General features: G+C 37.1%; 1 protein-coding gene across 5 annotated transcripts in view; it reads left to right on the plus strand.

The window, feature by feature from the left end:
* Positions 1 to 243: 243 nt before the first annotated feature.
* PDE7A (phosphodiesterase 7A) overlaps positions 244 to 20,291 on the plus strand; it is a 115,779-nt gene continuing 95,731 nt past the window's right edge. For all 5 annotated transcript variants that reach the window (XR_009351735.1, XM_059166337.1, XM_059166339.1 and 2 more), the window contains exon 1: positions 244 to 478. Coding sequence is in view for 4 of the 5 variants with exons in the window: in XM_059166337.1 (XP_059022320.1) it covers positions 341 to 478 (138 nt within the window). In the remaining variant the exon portion in view is untranslated. The remainder of the gene's footprint in view (positions 479 to 20,291) is intronic.

A 20,291-nucleotide genomic window follows, 5' to 3' on the forward strand; every position in this document is an offset into this window, starting at 1 on the left:
GCTCTGCCTTCCCCGGACCCGCTCCTCCCGGCCGAGGAGCCCCTGGGCGGCAGGGTTCCCCCTCCGACTTTGCCTGTGCTGACCCCGCTTGCACCCCGGAGCCGGGCGCGCGCCGGTCCTCGTAACTGTCGCCGCGGCCGCCGCAGCGTCTTCCCGCCGGCGGCCCGGGCGGAGTGTTGGGGTGGGGAAGGCGTGAGTGCGGCTTCCCGGCCCGGGGTCGGCGGCCGCCGGCCCTGCCCCCGCCTCGGCCCGGCGCCCCCGAGCCGCGGCCCCTTCCCAGCGCAGGGGCCGGCAGCCGCGGCTGGGCGGGCGCCGCGCGGGGGCAGGGCGGGCGTATTCAATGGAAGTATGTTACCAGCTGCCGGTGCTGCCCCTGGACAGGCCGGTCCCCCAGCACGTCCTCAGCCGCCGAGGAGCCATCAGCTTCAGCTCCAGCTCCGCGCTCTTCGGCTGCCCCAATCCCCGGCAACTCTCACAGGTAATTGCCGCCGCCGCCGCCGGGGACCCACACTTGGGGGCTTCTCTCTTTTGTTTCCCTCTTCTCACCCGGCTTCACCTTCGCGACACCCGCAGTCTCCTAGCCATTTACCTCAGACCCAACATTGTCCATTGTTGGGGATTTCTAGGCTGGCCTCTTGGTTCGAGAGCCTTCTCTTTTATCCTCGAGCTTTGCACACTAAGTCCCCCGGCCTTCTCTGATTTCCTCCCCGCGCCCAACCCGGGTGGGCTTTGAAAGCCCTTCAGACCTTCTCCAGGTCCGCCCCCTCCGTGCTCAGCGGTTTAAGCTTTGGGAATGACCGTTTTCCTCCCTTTCTCGAAGTCTGGATCTCGAAGTCGGGCCTCTCCAACCTTAGTTGTGGCCGCGGGCACACCTGTCCCCCTTCCCCCATGCACACACCTGTGCAGCGTTTGCGCCTCGCCTCCCCCCTGCTCCCGCGCGCCCCGTGGCGTTCGGTTGGTCCTGCGGTTCTCTGAACAATAGGCCAATTCCTCGTCGCTGTTCCCCAGCCCCTTCTATTCTGTGATGGACATGAAGTGCTAGCAAAGGAACAAGAATCGGGAGTGCTTCCCCGAAGAGCTTCGGTTTCTGCAAAGTTGATAAACAGGCATCAGTTTTGTTTTAATTTGATAAGGAGATTTTAGGAGAGAAACTGCTAATGAGCACTCACAGGGAGACTTTATTTTGAATGGTCCAATACCAGTCGCTCCTGAGAATTTCGGTTTTCTCCTTTGGTGATGCCGTTGGCCCAACTCCTTAGTTCTGGGTTTTTGATTGCCAGGTTTAAAATAGGCAAAAACAATTTTGTTTACATTTGAACCAAGTACCCTGCATTTCTGCTGCCAGAATGTTACCTGTTCATGATCAATTTTTAATTCAAATATATTTGTTTTTCCTCTTGGTTAGTATCTTTTATGAAGCATATTTTCTCTCCACTTGTAATTATCTTGAGCCGGGTCTATGTATGTATATATATGTTTAAACCCGTAGTGTGGATAGCACCTGGTAGAGATTTTGCGTATGATAGGTGAGTCCAGTAAATATTTGTCATTTGCTTTTTTGCCTGAATGGTAGAGAAAGCAAGAGACCATCTGGATTTCTCTGTAAATTGTTTTTATTTGAAATGAGACTTATTTCACAGGACAAGATGGTATGTTAATGAGGTCAGAGCCAAATTTGTGATTACTATAGTAGTTTAAATAATACTACATTGTTATTTTGAAAGTTAGGTCCATGCTCTGCCTTTATAGTATTTAAGCTTTAAGGCATTTTCAGGTTTCAAAATTAATGTTGAAGAAATGTTAATGCATTGCTGGAAAAGGATTTTAATGTAATTTTTTTCACTTCACAATATTATTTTACCTTCTCAGATCACAGGCACATAACTAATACGCATTTCCAGGTCAGTATAACTAATAAGGATGATCAGTAGTTCTTTATAAAATAATAAAATACCAATAAAGTTACTTGTGCTCCCTGAGGAGAAAATGAATGAGAAAGGAGATTCCAAGAGCATTAAAACAAGCCTCATACCAGGGTTTTACCTGTTGTCGTAATTAATCCTCAGAGACCAATTTGAAGCCCTGCTCCTTCTTGACTCATTTCCTAGCCTTGGGTTTAAATGGGTAATGGAATTTTAAAACTATGGTTGTGGCAGATAAAGCAAATATTGTAGATTTACACCATATTTTACTAATTCCTAAAGCTTAAAAAAAATAAAAAAACTAAACCTCCAAGTGAAATATATAGGAATTTACAAAAATTTGGACAGAAAGTTTCTTGAATTATAACATTTTTTCTAAACATTGTTGCCCAGCATTAAAATGATGTTAAACTTACCATGCGCTGAAATGGGTGTGTATCTATCATTACCAAGACTTAGACTGTTTATCATTACCAAGACTCATGTTGCTAGTGATTTATTTAGGGCTAGATGGGAATGTGTAATAGAAAAAAAAAAGAAAATTTGGGAATCTTTTTCAGAGCTTTATACAATAAATGTTTGATTAAATCAAAACCCTTGAATTTTCAGTTCCTAAGTCTAAAGGTACAAAATTTTTAAAAAGCTGAGGTGGTTTGGTAGTTTCATTTAATACTTAAAAAAGAAAAACCCAAAAAACAAAAAACCCCTCCAAACCTGGCTTCCTTTCTTTTTTTTTAGGTGCTACGAAATTATTTTTCTGAATCCATTTTAGAATATGTTCAAAGGTAGCAATCTTTTCAGTTCTTCAGTTTCACCGTACCGCTGGAGACTATCTCCTAGTAGGTACTTAATACTTGTTGGATGAGTGAATAAGTAATGAAGTTACCTCTGACTGTGCATCAGTTTTAAATATGAAAACAATGCAAGGACTTTTATCAAGGTATAGCACTCCTTTATCCTGAACCTGGTTTGGAACTTGTAACTGCAGACTTCAAAAAGATTCAGGAAATAAGCAGAAGACTGAGCAACCAAAATATAGATTTGATGATCCTCTCAAAGTCTGTGTGTTTTAGGTAAAGTTCTGACAAACTTGTGTTGCAAGCAGTGCAAATTTAAAGGGGTTGGAGGCTGCTAGGATCAGTTTCTCACTGATAATGGCAAAAGTTGAGAACGGACACACCAAAGCTGGAGATCAGAAGAAAAACTCTTCAAAGCCAGCAACTTTTAAAAGGGAACCCTGGGGACATATACTTTAGGAGCTTGAGTGTTATACAACCCAATAATTATTAGTCAAAATAATACTTAATTGAATCTGCTTTTAAAAATGGAAAGATTCCCACTTAAAAAAATCTCCATGCCAAACCAGTGTTGGTGCTTAAATGGGTAAGGGTGAGTTGTCTGAAAAATTCATTTCTGTGGAATACCAACTAACTGTCCCAAGAATGCCAAGTAAATGAGGCATTAACTTTTTGTTTTAAACCAGGTCAGGTACTACTTTCTCAAATGGTTAATATGAGTTCTTTGAATTATTTGAAAAATCAGAATAATAAGAGAAGCTTGTTTTTGCCATTTTAGGGTATCTGTTGTTGATAACTGATATTAAAGTTATCCAAGATTTTTTATCCAAGGTTTTTTCTTGGAGAATAAAGTTCTTACTTAGGTAAAATATTGTGAGAGCAGAACTTGTCTTGCTTGGGGTGCCTGGGTAGCTCAGTCGGTTAAGCATCTGCCTTGGACTAGACTAGGTCATGATCTCAGGGTCCTGGGATCAAGTCCCAGGCTCTCTGCTCAACAGGGAGTCTGCTTCTCCCTCTCACTCTACTTCTCTCTCTCTCTCAAATAAATTTTAAAAACTTTAAAAAAAGAAGAAGAAATTGTCTAGTTCACTACTATGTCCATCGTGCTTTGCTTGGGTAAGTACTTAGTAAGTGTGGAAGCTGAGTTAGTGTATTGATAACATACCAAAGCACTGTGCCTGTGATTATTTTAGTCAGATTTTCTTTTTTTTTTAAAGATTTTATTTATCTATTTGACAGAGTTCACAAGTAGGCAGAGAGGCAGGCAGAGAGAGAGAGAGAAGAGGAAGCAGGCTCCCTGCAGAGCAGACAGCCCGATGTGGGGCTCCATCCCAGGACCCTGGGATCATGACCCAAGCCGAAGGCAGTGGCTTAACCCACTGAGCCACCCAGGCGTCCCTTAGTCAGATTTTCTATGCACTGGAGAGAAATATTATTTAGGTTAGAAATTTGTGATCTTATTTTTAAAATTTATCATAAATTGATGGTATGTATTATTGAACAAAATATTAGGGTCTCTTTCCTGAAGACAGTATCTTTTTAGAGCAGTTTTAAGTTCACAGCACAATCGAGTGCAAGGTAAAGAGATCTCCCATATGCTTTCTGGCCTGGTACATGCATAGCCTCCCCATTATTAGCATCCCCCATCAGAGTAATACATTTGTTACAATTGCTGAACCTACATTGCCTCATCATTACCACCCTGAGTCCATAGTTTACATTAGGGTTCCTTCTTGGTGTCTTTTTCTCCTTTTTTTTAAATACAGAAACTATTCCATAAATATTTACTAAACACCTTCTGAGAATGAGATTCCTTGTATTGAGTACTAAGAAAATGCAAAGAATTAGTAATTGAAAAAAAGAAAAATGACTTGTGAGCCTGCCAACCTAACCACATTTTTCTTTGATGCATTATGTTCCTTATACATAAACATTTTTTACTTACAGTATACATCTCTGTTGTCTTTAGCAATGTTCTTAGTATATGACAATTTTTCAAGTTTCTAGATGTGCCAGAACAGTTCAAAGTCCCTTGGATAAAAGTTGGTTCTTAAAGAAGCCTACAGGATTATGTTGGGGGAAAATGGTATGATTATATGTGACATAATTTTTATATTGGAGTTATCAAGGCATAATGAGACTACAGGAAGGTAAACCCAAATTTCCTGAATGAATCGGGGGAAGCCTCACATAGTAGTTGAGGCTTCAGCCAAAGCCTGAAGATTATGTAGATGTTTCTAGATCAGTGGGTGCATGTTGTGGGGGCGGTTAGAGGATGGTCCGAGAAATTGTGTAGGGCAGCACTATCCAACAGAACTTTTTGTGATGATGGAAAATTTCTCTGCAGTATCCAGTGTAATAGTCACTATCCATATATACCTAGATAAGCACTTGAAATGTGGCTAGTCTGAGGAACTGAATTGTAAATTTAGTTTTATTTAAATAGCTGCATATGGCTAGTGGCTACTATGCTGTCAGAGATCAGCATGGTTTTATGTATATTTAATGATCATTAGTGGTGATGTCATGTTGATCTATGAGTATCACATTATCTGAATGGTGAACGTTAGAACTATTTCAGGTCTTGATGTTGTACACAAAACCTTAACACCTTCATACATGTTTGATAAAATCATTAGAATGGTATCACTGGGTTGGGTCAAGAAGTAAGAACATTTTTTGGCTTTCTAGAATGCTCTGTCCTTTTACAATACTAAGAAAAATGATTATCACTCTTTCATCACCAATCATAGATTACTAGATTATAATATTATATAATTAGTAAGAATTTTATGAATGTTTTATAAACATTTATAGAAATGTTCTTCTAGGGGCACATGGGTGGCTCAGTGGGTTAAAGCCTTTGCCTTCAGCTCAGGTCATGATTCCAGGGTCCTGGGATCGAGCCCCGCATCGGGCTCTCTTCTCCGCGGGGAGCCTGCTTCCTCCTCTCTCTCTCTCTGCCTGCCTCTCTGCCTACTTGTGCTCTCTGTCTGTCGAATAAATAAATAAAATCTTTATTAAAAAAAAAAAATGTTCTTCTATGTTAGATGCACTATGGTATGCTGAGTTTGTTTCAACTTAGACTAAGCAATAATATACACTTTCTGAAGTGTCTGTGCATTTACATTTCCTCTTTTGTCAGATTTCATTTGCATGTCTTGTGCTTGTTTGTAAGGACTGTTATACATCTAATGTCAGTTTGTAATAGTTCATTACTCCAAATTACTGTTAAGATAGTAGTTGCCTCTTCACAAATCTACATTCAGAAGCCAGTACACAGGAAATCATGTGAACAGTCAGTGGGACATCCTGGAGTGGTTCATTTGCTGGGAACTTCCTCCCTATCTACTCCCAAAACACTTGTGTTGGGATCTTGGTTTGATTTTTCTATTTTCAGAAATTTTTCTTTGATTTAAATTTAATAGTATCATATTTTGGCTTTTACTTCTGAAGTAATATGTATCTATGCTATAATTCACATATATGTTCAAACATAATATTAATGTAAATTTATAGTGTATTTGGAGTGTTGTTCTGATTGAGGAGTAGGGTGTTCAAATTGCTAGTTTATAAGTTGTCATCAGGAACACGTTTAGTCTGTGGGATGTGATTGGAAGAGGTTTTAGACCTATGCCCAGGTTTTGTTGCCTTGTTGCTATGCTTAGAGTTTCATCAGCTGTACATACTCTCTATTTAAGAATTCTTTTTTAAAACACAAATGTCCCACGAAAGGTAAAATATTAAGCCTTTTCAGGGAGTTATGAAGAGTAGGGAATTCACTGGATGGAAAGGAGAGGTACCATCCATTCTCTTTGAGGCAATTTGATAAGATGTCTGCTTATACTTTAAGTTTCAACCATTCTTTCCTTCCTTCCTTTTTTTTTGCCCCCTCTTTTCTTTTCATGAAGGACCAGAGTAATTTTAGAGAATTAACTTCTTTCTAGTGATGGTTATAGAGACAAGTTTGGGAGGAGAAGAGCTAAAGAAAAAGGAAGTCGATAAAGATTAGCTTAATTCAGATTTTTGCCTGGGACCATTGATACCCATTTAGTTGGACTAAAGACACTTAGGAAATTTAGGTGATAAGAGAATTCTCATTGCATGCAGATCTTAAGGAATTTTAATTTAATTTTCTGTGTTTATATAAAATCTAATTTTGTTAGAAGTGTCATTCCCTTTGGAATTCCCAAAAACATCAACTATTAATTTTTAATCTTCTGATTTAGAAACAACTTAAAACTTTTTTATTCTACAGATTGTTCATATCTTGTTTAATTTGAATTGAGAGAAAATTGAGTATTTATTCTTTCCCATATTTAACTAGCCTGTTCTTGCCTAAACTCAATATAGACTTTGTTGATTTTTTATATTATTGTTAAAAATATTTTTCAAAGGTTACTCACAAATAAATGATACTTTCACGTATTTGCATTCAGGTACACTATATATACACTATATGAGGTAGTAGTATATGAGGAAAGGAACAAAAACATTTGCAGATGAGCTTTTGAAGCTTACAGAGCTTCATTTTGGCTGCTAGCAAGTTCCCTTCCTAATGGATCTGTTCCAGTGATCAGAAGTTTCTCCTGCTTGTAATTTTAAGTAGGAATTTTGGATTATTGCTCCATGCCTCCACCTACTGGTAGGGAGGGCTCTTCATTTTCTGAAGATGATGGCAAGAGGAGGAGAGGATGAAAGCAGGGCCGGGAGAGTTGGGGGAAGAAGATGAATTGTTAATTGGCTAAGTTTCAGCCAAGCCTCTCTCTCATCCGCGTTTCGGGTAGACCAAACTCGAGCTCAGGACCACGTAAAGTACTTGACAAATGGTGCTTAATAAAGGTGCAGTACTCTTGTTTCAGTCATAATTGTTTCTATTTATTGAGTACCTCTCACATGCCAGATACTGTAATTGATGTATTTAATCTTTACAAAAACTCTATATAAGTGCTGTTACTCCCATTTTTACCTTTTTTTCCCAAGGAGTAAATTGACTTTAGACACAATACATTATTTGCCCAAGGCATCACAAGAACTTTGAGAAAGGCCTCTCATGTTTCATACCCTTACTTTGTATCCTAGTCTGTCTCCCGTGAAGGTGAGTAGAATGTAGTTAGTCTTTATGTTTAATGATTATAGATTTTTGTTGGCTCATAGATGTGGATAAAGAAAACACATTTGATGGTTTGAGGTGATTATTTGAAGTGATAACCTTTATTTTGGTTGTTTCAAATCATATCTGGATTTGGTTCTAGTTGCCACTTTCTAGGAGGACATGACTAAGTTAAATCATACTCTGAAGATATTCACCAAGGTGATGAAGTGATTTCAAAGCACATTGTTTGATATGTGAATGAAGAAATTGGAGACATTAAGTTGGAAAAGGAAAGCCTTAGGATTTGGGCCAAGAACTTGGGGGTGGAGGTGGAAGAGTGGTTGGTAAAAGATGATAGAGCATTGCTCTCTTCCAGTATGTGAATTACTACCATGTGAATGAGAAAAAGGAGGGAATGGTTAAGATTTTGATTGGTTGGGTGTTCTTGATTGGCACACCCTGTTCTACTTGATGAGGGCAGTTGCTAATATATCAGAGAAGATACAAGCTTAAAGTCGTCCCTTGTCCAAAGTAACACAACTAGATAGTAGAAATGGATTAAGCTCTGGGGGCCTTAAAGACTATGTGTTCTCTCCTTCCTTTTATGACACGAGAAAAGGATGTTTCTGTAGAGAGTAGAATAAGACTAATACGTTGAAACAATAGGGACATAGATCTTATGTTTAATCACACTAATAATTAAAGAAACGCAAACTAAAAGAAAGATAAAATAAGTATATAACGTGAAGATTACAAAGTGCCAGTAGGATATAAATTGTAAATTTGCTGAAAAGTAATTGAGCAGTTGAATAAAAAAATTAATACATTGCCTTCACTTTTAATACCGATCATCTATAGTTTGTCCCAATTTTGTTTAAAACTAAATAACAAAATGTATACATATCTATACACCATGCTTACTCACAAAAAAAGAAAAATAAAGGTATAGGTATCCCCAGATGCTAATGGAAGCCATCTCTGGATGTTAAACTAGAACTTAATTTTAACTTTTTGTTTAGAATTTTGTGTAATTTTTCCAATGTCCTTCTTTTAGCATGAATCTTCTTTTTAATCACAATAACCCTAGAAAAAGCGAAACAAGTTGTATTTGGGTTCAAATCTCTGACAGAGATATCCAGAGAGAGAACAGGCTACTTCATGAGATTATAAATTGAGATAGCAGTTTGAAAGATATGGTCAAAGGGATTGACTCTTCCGGTTCCTTCCAATTTCATGATTTTGTAATTTCTTTGGCTAACTCAATTATGCACATTACAGGTAATTTTGCATAGCTCTGACAATTATAAAGTAGTTTCACTCTCCATGGGAGTTGTTGAGAAGTAAATTTAAGTGTAATTATTGTTAGAAAAACAAAGCTAGAGGTATCACAGTTCCAGATTTCAAGTTATACTACAAAGCTGTAGTAGTCAAAACAGTAAGGTACTGGCTCAAAAATAGATCACTGGAACAGAGAATAAACGCCTGAAATAAACTCTTGATTATATGGTCAACTAATCTATGACAAAGGAGGCAGGAATATGGGGAAAAGACTAAGACTTTTCAATAGATGGTGCTGGGAACACTGGATAACTACATGTAAAAGAATAAAATTGGACTACATTTTAACACTATACATAAAAATAATCAAAATGGATTAAAGACATAAATGTAAGACCTGAAACCATAAAAATCTTAGAAGACAACATAGGCAGTAATCTCTTCCACATCGGTTGTAGCAACATTTTCCTAGGTATGTCTCATTAGGGCAATGAAAACAAAAACAAAAATAAACTATTGACAACACATCAAAATAAGCTGTTGCACAGTGAAGGAAACCATCAATAAAACAAAAAGGCAACCTACTGAATAGGAGAAGATATTTGCAAATTATATCTGTGACAAGTGGTTAATATCCAAGATATATAAAGGACTTATACAACTCATCTAAAAAAAATCCAATTAGGAAATGGGCAGAGGACCTAAATAGACATTTTTCCCAAAGAAGACATGTAGCTGGCCAACAGACACATGAAAAGATGCTTAACATTACTCATCATTAGGGAAATGCAAATCAAAACTAATGAGAGATCACCATACACCTGTCAGAAAGGCTAAAATCAAAATGATGAGAAATAAGTGTTGGCAAGGGTGTGGAGAAAAAGTAATTCCTGTGCACTGTTGGTGAAATGTAAATTTAAGTAGCCTCTGTAGAAAACAGTATGGAGGTTCCTTGAAAAATTAAAAATAGAAATGCCATATGATCGGGTAATTCCACTACTTGATATTTACCCAAAGAAAACAAAAGCACTAATTTGAAAAGGTTGAGGTTTCTTGTATCATTAGTTACAATAACCAAGATATGGAAGCAGCCTAAGTGTCCACTGATAGACAAATGGATAAGGAAGGTGTATGCATGTGTATGCGCGCGCATGTGTGTGCACACATACACACACAAACACACACACAGGAATATTGCTTAGCCATAAAAAAAGATGAGATCATGCCATTTGAGACAACATGGATGGACCTAGAGGATATAATGCTGAGTGAAATAAGTCAGAGAAAGACAAATACTGTATGATTTCACTCAGAAGTGAAATCTTTTTATAAAAAAAGAATAAACAAAAAGTAGAATCAGACCTATAAATATAGAGAACAAATTAGTGGTTGCCACAGGGGAGGTGAGTGAGGGGTTGGGCAAAATGGGCAGTAGGAGTGGGAGATACAGGTTTTCAGTAATGAAGAATTCACAGAAGTAAAAGGCATAGCATAAGGAATATAGTCACTGATATTGTAATAGGGATGTTTGGGAGCAGATGGTAGCTACACTTGTTGTGAGCCCCGCATAATGTATAATCTTGTTAAATCGCTATGTTATGCACCTGAAACTAACATTGTATGTCAACTATACTAAAAACAACAACAACAATAACAACAAAACATAGTTACTGTTTTGAAAAGCTATTTGATGATAACCCATGAGGAGATGCTAAACAATGACTGTGGCACAAGGACTAGAAAGTTAGGAGTTAGGACCTAGGAACTGGTTTGATGTGGGAAGTAATTAAAAAAAAAAAAAAATTCCTACTTTTTTTAGTCTTGGAGACCAGGTAGATCATGAAGCTAATAACAAAAATACAGATAGGAAGAGGAGACAGGTTTTGTTTTTTGTGGGGGGGTACTAGGGGGGAAGAGATAATACATTTGCTTTGAATATATTGAGTTCAAGTATCTGGGGATTTTCCAGGTGGGGATATCGAGTAGGCAATATCTTAGGAAGGTTAGGACAAATGATACGTTCTAACTTTCACTCAGAGTTTTTTGCTCATGTACCCCCTTCAAAGAACTGGAAAAACAAACACAAAACTATATACCTTCTCACATATTAAGAATTTTTCCTTTAGGGGTGCCTGGGTGGCTTAGTTGAGCATCTGAATCTTGATCTCACCCCAGGTCTTGGATCTCGGGGTCATGGGTTTAAGCCCCATGTTGAGTTCCGTGCTGGATGTGGAGTCTACTTAAACAAACAAACAAACAAAACAACCTTTCCTCCAAGTTTCAGTATTTGTAAATGATATAATTTTTGGTGTATTACTTAAATCACTATTTAAAATACATCCAGGGAGTTTTTGACAACTTGATACTTTCCACATCTGTTTCAAAAAATATGTGAACAATATCTTAATTTTAACAGTCAGAATTTTTATATTTATTTTTCTCTTGAACTCATTTCTATTTTTCTGTCACTACATATTTTATACTTGGAAGCATTGTACCAATCACACTATCATACTTTTCTACAATTAAAGTGAGTAAATTCATGAATTTAGTGAATGGGAATAAAAAATGTTTAGTATTAATTGTCACCCAGTTCTTCTGAGTTCTGTGCAAAAACAATTATAATTAAAAACATTCAAACTTCCCTAAGTTTGGGGTGCCTAGGTAGCTAAGTCAGTTAATCATCTGGTTTTGGCTTAGGTCATGATATTAGGGTCCTGGGATTGAGTCCTGCATGCAGGGATTCTTCCTCTCCCTTTGCCCCTCCCTGCTCATGCTCTCTCTCTGTTTCTCAAATAAGTCAAAACTTAAATTGCTTTTTTACTTTAATAGTGAACCTGTTGAGAAATCTCATGAATAAAAAGTGCTTTATTTTAGCAATATCACCCATTCTTCCAAGTTGACAATGAAGTGATTGGTCAAATTTATTTTTAATACTTTGTCAGGTAGCAACTGCATTTGGTTTAACTTCTGTATTCATGAAAGTCAGAATTGGTGACCCCTTTACTTGAAAAAAAAAAAAAAAAAAAGGATATCCCAGTCTGTAAAGTCATTAACTTTCTCGCCATGGGTATTTTGAACTCTCCTTTTGGCTCTTTAGATGTTGTTAGACAACAGCTCCACAGTAAGTATAGGGAAGTGTTGAGTGTTGCAGGTTCCTTTGTGAGGTGGTAGAGGAATAGGGATGAAAGGGGAGTGGAGGTAAATAAAAACTGCTATACTGGATTAGCGGAATGGTTCTAGAAAATTGTATATATGGAAGTTGAGTGCTGAGAAATTAATTTCTTTCAAATTCTCCATGCTCTTGTACTTCTAAGGGCTATACGTGCATGCCCCAGTTTGCAGACCACTGGTTTTGTATATTCCACCTTGTTATTATCTTCTGGTTGTATTTTACTCTTTTCCACAGGCATATAGAAATAATATTTCATACATCAATTTTTTTCCCATGGTATATGTTTGCTTCTAATCTTGGTCTTCATGCTTAATCACTTTAGGACTTCTTTGGAAATGGAATCAGGATATTAATGCTTGAAAGGAATCCTGGAAGTCATTTTAAAGATTTGATGGTTGAGATTCAGAAAGATTAAGTGATTTCTCCAAGATCCCACAATTTAGACAGTGGAGAAATTAGAGTTTTAAAACTAGTTCTTCCCAACTTTGTTGCTTCTCTCACTATATCCCCAACTTCCTTGTGAAAGGATTGACCTTTGAATTTCCTTAAATATCAGTCTATCATTACTGAACATTATTCTTTGAATAGCAACTATGTATAATCCAGTGATTATGTAAACAAATCAGAGTACAAACACATTCAATTTAAAACATATGTGAGTTATTTCTTAAAACGTAGTAAGAGATAAAGCCAAACCATTATTAGAAGTGTAATGGGCCAGTTGGGAAGATACCATTTGATTTGTTGAAATGAGAGTTATATACAACAGGAACAACCTTTTATAAAGAAAGATGTATTTCACCTATACTTTAAAAATTAAGAATAACATTTTTTCACATTGAGGAATAAAATAATTAATATTCCTGTTATACAAATTGCTCACTCTATAGCCTTTTATATATGAAATGGTGGGTGATGGAATTTTTTGATAATTTTTTTACTTCATTTTACTTTTTTCATTGAACTCTTTATAGTGGACATTTTAATAAAATTTTAAGAAAAACAGTGAAGCTATTCCAGATAGCAGACCTTTTTTAAAGAGTTAATTTTTTTAGAGCAGTTTTAAGGTCACAGTAAATTTAAGAGGAATGTACAGAGATTTTCCACATGCCTGTAGCCCCAGCACATTTTTAGTCTTCTCCAACTTTATCAACACCCTCCACTAGACAGCCACATCTGTAACAATTGATGAATCTACATTGATATAATCATGCAAATCCATACTATATGTTAGGTTCACTCTCGGTGTTGTACATTCTATGAGTCATATAGTCATATATATCATATATGTCATATAGTTGGATATAGTTGCATTCATATAATCCCCAGATTGGCTTCAGATTGGCTTCTTTCACTTAATAACATGCATTTAAGGTTCTTCCCATTTTGTTTTTGTTTTTGTTTTTTTGTTTTGTTTTGTTTTTTTTTAATGGCCTGATAGCTCAGTTCTTTTTAGCACTGTTTGTTGTCTGGTTGTACCACAGTCTTTCCATTCACCTACTAAAGGACATCTTGATTGCTTCTAAATTTTGGCACTCAGGAGTAAAACTACTACAAACCACTGTGTGCAGATAACTTACTGGAATTTTGATTGGAATTGCATTGAAACTAGATCAAGTTAGGAAGAACTGACATTTTGACAATGTTAAGTCTTCCCATCCATGAATATGCAGTAACTCTCCATTTATTTAGTTCTTCTTTTATTCATCTGAGTTTTGTTATTTTCTCATAGATCTTGTGCATTTTTTGTTAGATATATGCTTAAGTATTTCATTTTTGGAAGTGATAATGTAAATGGTAATTTCACTTTTTCATTCTGATATACAGGAAAGAAGTTGGTTTTGTGTATTAACCTTTTATCTTTTAATTTTGCTATAGCATTCATTTGTTCCAGGTGGATTTTTTCCCCCTATTCTTACAGATTTTCTCTGTAGACAGTCATGTCATCTGTGAACAAAGACAGTTTTATCTCTTCCAGTCTCTACTGTGATCCCTTTTTGTTTTGTCTTACTACATTAGCTAGGATATCTAGTGTGACATTGAAAAGGAGGGGGGAAAGGAAATAACCTTTACCTTGTTCCTAAAGGATTCTTTTAACAGAGCAAGAGCAGTAAGATTTACAGGGAAAAAGAAAAAAAAAAACCTTTAGGAAAATATAAGACTACTCATTAGAAAATTGGTAGAACACTCATCTCCAGGAAGAAATACAAATATAGGAAAACATGTTTAGCTTTGGTAGTAATAAAGGAAATGCCGGAAGAAAGAATGAAAGAAAGAAAGAGTATTTTTGGTGAGGGGAATCATATTTTCATATTGATAAAGACTGGCAAAACCCAGTGTTAGCAGGGTCTGAGAAAAATGGCTTATTCTTATATAAAGAGCTAGGAGCATCATTTGATTCAGCATTTTGGGAAGGCAGCACATCTTTACAAATCCAAATTTTAAGTGTGAATACTACCGTTTGCAGTCATGGAATTTGTCTAAAGGGGTAGTTGCAAAAAATTTGCTAAAACAAATGCACAGAAATTTTTTTGGTAATAATTTGTAACACTGGAATGATGGGTATTTAGATTATTCCAGTGCTCATCAGTGTGGTGGTTGGTTAGAATATGTTGTTTTAATTCAGCATAAAATTCTATCCAGTAAAGTGATGCCATATATCCATATTCGTCTTGGAAAGGTATGCATAACGATTTGGGAAAAAGACTACCTGCAGAGTAACATGTGTATTAGCCTGTTTATGTAACTTTCTACATAACATCTGAGTTTTGTAAATAAAAATATGAAGGATATTATATACACCAGTGTATGCATACATACAAGTCTGATGGGCTGGTCAGCAAAATGTTAACAGTGGCTATCTTTGGGACTGGGACTTCTGGTGATTTTTACTATCTTTGTACTCGTGAAATTTTTTTTTTTTTAATTTTTTCTTTATTTAACAGAGGGAGTGAGAGAGGGAACATAAGCAAGGGGAGTGCGAGAGGGAGAAGCAGGCTCCCCACTGAGCAGGGCTTGATCCCAGGACTCTGGGATTGTGACCCGAGCTGAAGACAGACTCTTAATGGCAGAGCCACCCAGGTGCCTTGTGAATTTTTTTTAAGAGTAAAAATATATCACTTTTGTAATAGAAATCAGTAAAGCTTTTTTTTTTTTTTTTTAACTTACCATTAAGTGACATGTCTGTTATGTAGAAATAATGAAGAAAGGTCTAGCTAGTATAAATAAGTATAAATAGGTGGTTCAGAAGTGGGTTGTTCACTGGCACATACTAGGTATTCAAAGTGGTTTATTAAAATGGAAGTCTAGTGCTTTGATGTGTAGAGGAATACATTGCATTTTTAATGGGAAAATGAAGTAAGTTCGGTGGGAGATAGTTTACAAAAACTATTTTGCCTATCTCAGAACTGAGAAGTTAAGCTTTCTGCTATAGTTTAATTTATTCACATATTTAAGGGTCTCTTTATTAGCATAACATATTTATAAAATGTAAAAAGTCATCAAGAAAATTTATGACCCAGAATCAGAACATTTATGTTAGAAGAGACTATAAAAATGAGTTTACTCAACATACAGTTAAGTAAACTGAAACCACAGAGGTTTTAAAGGACACACAGAGGCAATATAGAAACCTCTTCTTTTGGGTGCCTGGGTGGCTCAGTGGGTTAAAGCCCCTGCCTTCAGCTCAGATCATGATCCCTGGGTCCTGGGATCGAGCCACATATCAGGCTCTCTGCTCAGCAGGGAGCCTTCTCCCCCACCCCCCGCCCCCCAACCCACCGCCTGCCTCTCTGCCTACTTGTGATCTCTGTCTGTCAAGTAAATAAATAAAATCTTTTTTTTTTTTTAAATCTCTTCTGTTGAACATCCATTTTGGCTACTCAGTTTTTGCTTGAACATTTTTGGAATAAGATTACCACTTTATAAGGCAATCCATTGTGGTGTTGAATGGCATGGTGGGTTGAATAGTGTCCACCAGAAATTCATATCTACTTGGAACCTCAAAATGTAACCTTACTTGGTATAAGGACCTTTGCAGATGTAATCAAGTTGAGGTCATATGGGATTAGGACAGGCCCTAAATCCAATGACTGATGTCTTTCTAAAAGGAAAGGATGCACAGAGACCGAGACACACACAGGGAAGACCATGTGAAGATAGAACAGATTGGAGTGATGCAGTATATAAGCCAGAAATGCAAAGGATTGCTGTGATACACCAGAAACTCCTAAGAGGCAAAGAAGGATTCTTCCCTAAAGCCTTCAGAGGTAACAAGCCCTTCCCGGCCAACACTTGATTTTGGACTTCAAGCCTGCAGAACTGAGAGAAAATAAGGTTCTTTTGTTTTAAGCCACAAAGTTTGTGTTATTTCAGTAGCCGTAGGAAATGACTACAAATGGCTTTGATTATTTTAAATGTATTTGTTCATCCTTTGAATTGGCAGACATTAATTGAGCACATTTATATGCCAGGTACTCTGCTAGGTATATCAAAGAGAAATAAAACATGTTTCCTGCCTTGGTTCTTGGAGCTTGGTCTAGTAGGAGGGATAGCTATGTAAATCTAAAATTATAATACACTTTGATGTATGTTCTCATTATGATAGTATGTGAAGTTTAGTAATGGCACAGTTGAGATGGGAGAACCAGGGCAGGTTTTAGAAAGAGAAATCTTTGTGCTGGTCTGAAAGAGTTTGAAAGATAGGTCTGAAGATCAGCCTCTATGGGAATTCTGCACGATTCCACCCCAACTCATGCTATCAGTCCTGCCTAGTTCGAGGCATGTTTGGCCTGCTGTCATAGCATCCTGTCACTAGAATTCTCTCTCCACAAATCTGTCGAAGTAATTTTTTAAATACAGTCAGCTCATGCCACTCTGCCGAAACATCAGTGGGTTCTTACCACAGTGAAAATAAAACCCAAACTCCTTTTCATGCTGTGGCTCCATGTAATCTCACACCTGCTAACTTTTCAGTTCCCTCTTCCACAGTGGGCTTTTTGCTGTGAACACTCCAGGTTTGTTCCCATCTTTGACTTCGCTCTTGTTCTCCTCTCAGCCTCAAGATCCTGTCTTGGCTTTTTGTCCTTCCAGTCGCAGCCCATTCTGCAGAGCAATCTTCTCTGACCACCCTATTTAAAACATCACCCCATCCTCCAGCTGTCCTCTTACCTTGTTTTATTTGTGGCGCACACCGCCAACTTGATTCATTTGTCTGTCTCCGCCTCCCACCCCCACCTGACTCCCCACCCCTGCTACCACAGAATGTGTGGTCAGGAAGCAGGGATCTTGTTTACCCTGTTCAGTGCAGTGTCCCTAGTGTGCAACACACAGGAAATGTTCAATACAGAAGACTGAAGAAAAATTTACTCTTTTACTCTTTTTAGTCTCATGCTATCATGTCAGATCATATGTCACCATAACTCTTTCTGGGATGAATCCCAAATTGTATTCCTGTAATTTCATTTTATAGTCCCACCTACTCCCTCCCCTTAAAATTCCACCTTCATCTTTATACCCTTTCTGAGCTGCCCACTGTGGTATGAAACTATCTTAATCTCTAAATTTATGTAATCTTATTTAAGAATTCTCTGAAGTTTAGAAAACTTGCCCAAAGTAACACAATGTAAATGGTGTTTCTAGGATTTGAACTTAGATCTGTCGTTGACTAGAGCTCCTCTCTGCTGTGCTTTAGTTGGGGGCTGAATGCTTTTGATGAGGGGGAGGTAAAAATCAAGGATTAGAATAGGAGCCCTCTCTTACTTGAAATAGAAATAGCAGATACTTACTTGTTTGAGAGGATCTGAGTGATATTTGTTAAAAGGAATTCTAAAAAGAAACTTGAATTTTGGGAGGATTAAATTTAATACATGCTTATTATTTAAACAGAATATACAAAAAAAAAAAGAAAAGAAAAAAGGAAGGTAAACACAACTTATAGCCCTACCACCGAGGGATAAACACTGTTAACATTTTAGAAAACTTTCATCCAATCATTTCCTGTACAGAAATAAAATATTGTGATGTAATTTTCATATATAAATTTTTCTCCAAATTTTGAAATAATTTCCTAATGTAATTGCTAAATCAGAGCATACTTTCAGATTTCCTTTCCAGAAAGGTGATGATATCAGTTTATATTTCTGTGAGCAGTATGTGAGTGCCTTTTCATACCTTGCTAATATTTTTAGTTTCCTTTTCTTAGATTTTTATTGATAATAAACTTGAAGTAGATGTTTATTACTAATTACCTGCTAGCTATTTTGTTTGACTTGTCTATATCCATTACCTATTTTTCTGGAACTGAAATGTGAAATTGGAGGCAAAAAATTTTATGCTTGGAAAAGTATATTGAAAACAATTGACTTGAGAGCTTCTGAAGGTACTACAGAAGCACTCTCAGTGTTAAAACAGCACAAAATCTCTCCCTCAAGCAATAATTTAAATTTAGTGATACTACCTCAAATTTTTTACTAGTAAAAAAAAAAAAATCAAATAGAACTCATTTTACACAGCTTTTCTAAAAGTCTTGATTTTTAAAGATAATTTCTATCTTAACATTTAGAAGGTTTTTTAGGGCATTAAAATATTAACATGAAGGAGAACAAACTGAAGATAAAAGCAAAGTATATATTATCTGACATGTGTAGAACCAACATTTTAAGAATGTTTCCTTTGTTTCAGAGTGAAAATGCTCCATTCATTTTCAGAGAAAAACTTTCTGGAAGTGACTTAAAGGATTTTTGTGGTTGACCTTAACTCATCTCCAGTTGAGGTGTAGTTTTAGTAACTGTCCAGGCTTTTTTTTTAAATTTCCTTTAGAGTAGGATTCATGTGGGCTATGCAAGAAAAGCCATTGAAGATATAAAAATAAAATTTTAGAACTTTTATTTATATTTTTAGCCTTATTGTTTTAGATCCTAATTTTATTCATGTTGCATAGAGTACATAAAAGTAGGTATATACAGTTCATAAAAAAATTACAAGTTTGGAGACCATTACTTCAGAGCATCTGTTGATTGCTATGAATTCTCCCCCCCCACCCCATCTCACACACACACACACACACACACACATACACATGCATGTGCGCCCCAAATGTAACATTTCAAAGGGTTCTCGGAGTCCATTCATCATGATACCCATTTAACCATAACCTTCTTTACCTCCTGAATCTATTTAGCAGCAACATTTTGTCTACTGATTTGACTTTATTAACCATCTCTGATTTTCGTCCTTGAGATTATAGCTCAGGATTAACTGTCAAAACAGCTGGCCTTGTACACTGATCTGTCCTGACTTCAGTTTGATTAGATTATGAGCTTCTTAAGAGTGGACACTGTTTATTTAGCTGTGTTAATCCTAGTGCTTTACATAAGTAGATACTAAGCAAATGTAAAAAGTAAGTCAGTCAGACCCTTATGAAGTCCTATCTGTGACTCCTACAAAGTCCAGCTTTCTGCTTTACTCACACTCCCTCCCATCCTTTCCTTCCCACAGTGCCTCCTCACACCCTGCTGTGCAAGTTAGTCATTTCTGCCTTAAATCCTCTTATGCCATCCTAAGGTGGTCACTTTTAACTCTTTGATGGCTGAAGGATTTCTGGAGAGTCTCTTGAAGTGGTATTGGGATTCACATTCCCTCATAGAAAGCTGGTAAGTGAGTTGGTTTGAGTGAGGATTAGCTTTCCAGGCTCTGAAGACTTTATAAAAGGTACCTGGCTTTCTTTTGGGCCTTGGTTGTGGTAATAGGTTAGATTCCTGTTGTTGAATAGCCAGATGACTATAGGCAGCCCTTATTTTCAATACCACGCCGGATACAGACCCAGGTTAACATACCCTTTTTGTTTTTAGGATAGGAATATGGAACTAGAGAGTACCAAACCAAAAGAAAATGGTTATAAAATTTTGCTGGTTAGAAATTGGAATGGTTTGCTCAGGTAGAACACCAGGGATAATAAAAAAAAACCATGGCCCCATATGTAATTTGAAGTTTTCCTGGAGCCACATTTTAAACAAGAAAATGAA

Source organism: Mustela lutreola, chromosome 3, assembly GCF_030435805.1.
Source record: "Mustela lutreola isolate mMusLut2 chromosome 3, mMusLut2.pri, whole genome shotgun sequence".
Lineage (NCBI taxonomy): Eukaryota > Metazoa > Chordata > Mammalia > Carnivora > Mustelidae > Mustela > Mustela lutreola.